This window comes from Cicer arietinum, chromosome 8 (assembly GCF_000331145.2).
Source record: "Cicer arietinum cultivar CDC Frontier isolate Library 1 chromosome 8, Cicar.CDCFrontier_v2.0, whole genome shotgun sequence".
NCBI classification, from domain to species: Eukaryota; Viridiplantae; Streptophyta; class Magnoliopsida; order Fabales; family Fabaceae; genus Cicer; species Cicer arietinum.
In genome coordinates this window covers 13,029,360-13,034,109 of record NC_021167.2, presented here as the reverse complement: position 1 = coordinate 13,034,109, position 4,750 = coordinate 13,029,360, and the positions used below count along the sequence as shown (strand labels likewise).

At 28.1% G+C, this 4,750-nt stretch overlaps 1 protein-coding gene across 1 annotated transcript; it reads left to right on the top strand.

Moving 5' to 3' along the window:
• The first annotated feature begins 1,027 nt into the window (after positions 1 to 1,027).
• Positions 1,028 to 2,675, top strand: UGT88E7 (UDP-glycosyltransferase 1). Its single transcript, XM_004515352.4, has one exon. It carries the CDS (start codon positions 1,084 to 1,086, stop codon positions 2,515 to 2,517), a length of 1,434 nt encoding a protein of 477 aa, XP_004515409.1. The 5' UTR covers positions 1,028 to 1,083; the 3' UTR covers positions 2,518 to 2,675.
• Positions 2,676 to 4,750: the final 2,075 nt, after the last annotated feature.

Genomic DNA, 4,750 nt, shown 5'->3' with positions numbered 1-4,750 from the left:
AATGGACGTTAAAGAAAAAATGTTAAGAAAATACGAACTATGTCGGTTAACTAGTCATACTCGAAAATATTATCCAAATGTTACAGACAACTGTAGTCGATCTATGTAATTTACAACTTGGATTTATATATATATATATATATATATATATATATATATATATATATTGTTAATTTGAAAAGGATATATTTAAGGAAGTCCCATTTACAAAAGTGACTTATGAGAAAAAAAGAAGAAGATATTTTAGTATATAATTTTAAAAAGGGAGTGGTTTGATAAATTTTTTAAAAATATGAAGTATTAAAGAAAAAAACCCTCAATGGTTTCCAGATTAAAGATCATATTATAAGATTATAATTTATAAGTGTCCCCTCCTAAAGATGCAGAAATAATTCCACTGCATTTTCTTTTATATATCCCTAAATTAATTAGGGCTCTACAATTTCTTGGTTTTAAAAAGAAATGTTTTATTTTGAAAGATTTGAAAAACCCCATATAATTAATGTAGGATTGTTTTTTTAATAAAAAAGTTATCAAATAATCCTACATGAATTTGCCAATATTATATTCTTGGCCATTACGACGTGCAAGGAAATGTATTCTAAAAAAATCCTACCTGAAATAATTCGGTTAATATATATTTTATGTGTAGATTTTGTTATTCCACTATGTGGGCATATATAAAATTTAATGTGGTTCATGTGACTTCCTTGTGTTGCTTTCCTGTTGCCAGCAAAAAGAGTAGACGCTAGAATTAACAAATGGTATTTTTGGTAAATAGTTTTAACCGACATCACATAAATAAATTGGTAAATGAAATAAATATTAGTTTTAATTACTGCTTGCAAATTTATGTGATATGCACATATATATTTAGTAATATGATATGTCTCTATCATTATGATAGACAATTTTTTTAAAATCAAATATATAGAAAAATTGATATAGTACAATAATGCTTACTTTGTGAAAAGGTAATCAATCCTTCATATTTTAATAGCACGATAGGGCATAGTTTGTCAATATATACACTTGTTCACATGCTTCAAAATTAAGAATTTCTTTTTCTCCATATTCACAATCATGAAGGAAACTATAGTTCTTTACCCTGCCTTTGGGAGTGGACACTTAATGTCTATGGTTGAATTAGGAAAACTCATTCTAACCCATCACCCTTCATTTTCCATCACAATTCTCATCCTCACACCACCCAACAATAAGAATAATGATTCCACCACTCAATACATTGCCTCTATCTCTAACAAATTTCCCTCCATAAACTTTCATTTTATTCCTTCCATTTCACTCACTTCAACACTTCCACCTCATTTACAAACCCTTGAACTATCCCCTCATTGCAACCACCATGTTCACAATATTCTTCAATCCTTTTCAAAAACCACAATCATCAAAGGTGTTATTTTAGATTTCCTCAATTATAGTGCTTCACAAGTTACCAATACCCTTAAAATTGCTACTTATTTTTACTTCACTTCAGCAGCTTCTATGCTATCAATTGCTCTTCACTTTCCAACTTTTCACAAAAATGCTACAAAAGGCATAAAAGACTTTGACATTGACACACCTATTGAAATTCCCGGGTTGCCGACGTTATTCGTTGATGACTATCCCGACGATGGGAAGGATCCAACAAGTCCTGGTTACCAAATTTTGCTTGAATGTACTAAAGCATTTAGAGAAAGTGATGGGATTATTGTAAACACTTTTGAAGCTTTTGAAAGTAAAGCTATTAAAGCTTTAAAAGATGGGTCGTGTGTTCCGGACGGAACCTCTCCATTGATTTTTTGCATTGGACCAGTGATTTCAACCTTGTATGATACAGATGAACATCAATGTATGAGTTGGCTCGACTTGCAGCCCCGTCAAAGCGTTGTGTTGTTGAGCTTCGGGAGTATGGGGAGATTTTCTAAGGCTCAGTTGAATGAGATAGCTCTTGGATTGGAGAAAAGTAAGCAAAGATTCTTGTGGGTTGTTAGAAGCGAGTTAGATTTAGATGATTTGAGTTTGGACGAGTTGTTGCCCGAAGGATTTTTGGAGAGGACAAAGGAAAAGGGAATGGTGGTGAGGAACTGGGCCCCACAAAGAGCGATATTGAGTCATGAGTCGGTGGGTGGGTTGGTGACTCATTGTGGGTGGAACTCAATTTTGGAAGCTATTTGTGAAGGAGTTCCAATGATTACATGGCCGCTTTACGCTGAACAAAATCTTAATAGAGTGATTTTGGTGAAGGAAACAAAAATTGCATTGAAACTAAACGAGTCAGCGGACAAATTTGTAAGTGCTTCTGAGTTAGGGGAGCGAGTTATTGAGTTGATGGAATCAGATAAAGGAAAAAATATTAGAGAAAGGATTTTGAAGATGAAAATAAGTGCTAACGAGGCAAGAGGAGGAAATGGATCTTCTCTTGTTGATTTGAAAAGGTTGAAAGATTCATGGAAAGAGCGTGATTCTTACAACGAATTATCTCCGAATTCGCCGTTCCTTATTCGAGAATAAGCTTAAATAACCGTGTAATGTTACTTTTGTGTTAGGTCACTTATTGTATTTTGAATTCCATCACTATGGAGGTTGGTTGTGGATGTTATAGTCAACTATTATAAGTTTGTATTAATTTTTTTTTAATTGAGTTTTATAAATAAAAAAATTAGTACTAATCTATCTTGAGAAATATTTTCATTAAGATAATATCACAATAATATTAAATATCAACAATATTACAATAATATCAAATACTACACAATTATAAAAAGTTAAATCAATCAACATCTTTTAAACATTCTTATATAACATTTTAATTTCATAATTTTCATATTTTCAGATTAATTAATTTAACTCTCAAATGACTATCTCCATATGTAACGAACTCTAAATAAGTCACTGTAAAATACAATTCATCTCATATTATAATATAATCATGAATTCAAATACTATTTCACCAATTTCTATTTTTTGACACTTTACTAATTCGAGTTTACAACTGAAAAGTATGTGTTCCTTCGACTCTTCATCCTCCAATTAATCTAACTCGACAATTTATAGATAAAAATCAAAAATTAAATAAGAGGACACACTCTAAAAGATTATTTTCATAATGAAGTGAAGAAATTTTTTTCCAAATAAAAAAGATAAATACCAAAATATATCATTATTCAAATGGTTATTTTGACATTAATTTTACTCAAATCAAATTTAGAATAAAGAAAAATGAAACAAAATAGAAAATTTCATGAACCTATTAGTTGTGTATATTAGAGAGAGTTTGACAAGGATAAAATTGTATTGAGTTAACTAAGTCAAGGAAGGAAACAACATACAGTTTTGGATAAAAACAAAAAAATAAATTTCTCAAAAATTATTGATCACCGATGTCACCTATGCCCTTTTTAAAAGGCTGCTCTTATGTTTGTCTATCGGTTCTGCCCTGCTTGATTCTCTCTTTCTTTCTTTGTTTTTTTTTTTCTTAATATATATACGGTTTTTAATTTCCTTGTTGCACCGACATGACCGTAATTATAATTATCCTTTTTTTCCTTTATTTTTTTAAAAAAATTAATAATTATTTAAAATTATTTTAATTTTTTTTAAATATAAAGGATTATTTCAAGATCAATATTTTATAAAATAAAAAATTAACTTTTAAAAAATATATTAATAATAAGTAAAACTCTGATATTCAAACTAATCCTTATACATACTAATATATTTGTTTTTAAATCATTTTGACAATAAAACATATTTTAAACCTTTTAGTAAAAAAGAATTCTAAAACATTTACAATATATTCACAATTTTATAAATAATTAAAATAGGAAATAGTCAGAACTAATTAAAATGTAATTATGCACACATTTATCACTATAATTACAACCGCACATACATCCATAAAATTACCTAAAATTTTATTTCTAAAATATTCACACTAAAATATTATTATTTTTCCAAAAATAAATAAAATAAATATAATTTTTATAATTTATATTACTCATTAAATCAAATATATATAAAATAACTACAATAGTAAAAAAAATAAATCTCAAAAACTATCAACATATATTCAAAAATAGATATATAATACCAAATTAATTATTTAAAATTATATTTAATTAATAAAATAGTTTATTATAAAATTAGGGTGTTACACACACTATTCATTGTCGCGGCCTAAAATTTCGAGTGTTTCTCGAATTCAATGGAGTCGCCACCAAAATTTATTTTTAAATAGGGAAAATATTGAGAAACCCTTAAAAAAATATAAAAATAAAAGAAAATGGTCTTTGAAACCAAATTTTGAGTTCGGGAGTTGATTATCCGTAGGGAAGGTATTAGCACCCTACGACATCCGTTAAAAAACAGTTACCTATAATTAATTGTGCAAAATTAATTTTAACTTAAGTCTATTTATTTTTCTTTATTATTAAATATGAATAACAATTATTACTATTCTTTAGAATATGGTTTTGAAATAAATATGTGCTTAACAAATGAAGGACAAAAGAAAGAAATTTTTATTTATGTGCTTGACAAGAATGTGATCTCACTCCTACGTATCTCCCGGTGCGATGGAGAAATCAAAGCTACGTAGTTCTTGATTAATAACAAAACGGATGTGTTGAGTGCGTTTTAAAGAAAATTTGTTTTGTGATAAAAAATGTTTTGACAAAATAGAAAAATAAAAGAGTTTGATTTGAATAAATACTTTAAAATACGAGTTTTAAGACGATCGAGTTGT

Bases quoted from the DNA above. Each gene is read 5' to 3' on its own strand.
- UGT88E7 (XM_004515352.4), top strand. From the start codon at position 1,084: ATGAAGGAAACTATAGTTCTTTACCCTGCCTTTGGGAGTGGACACTTA.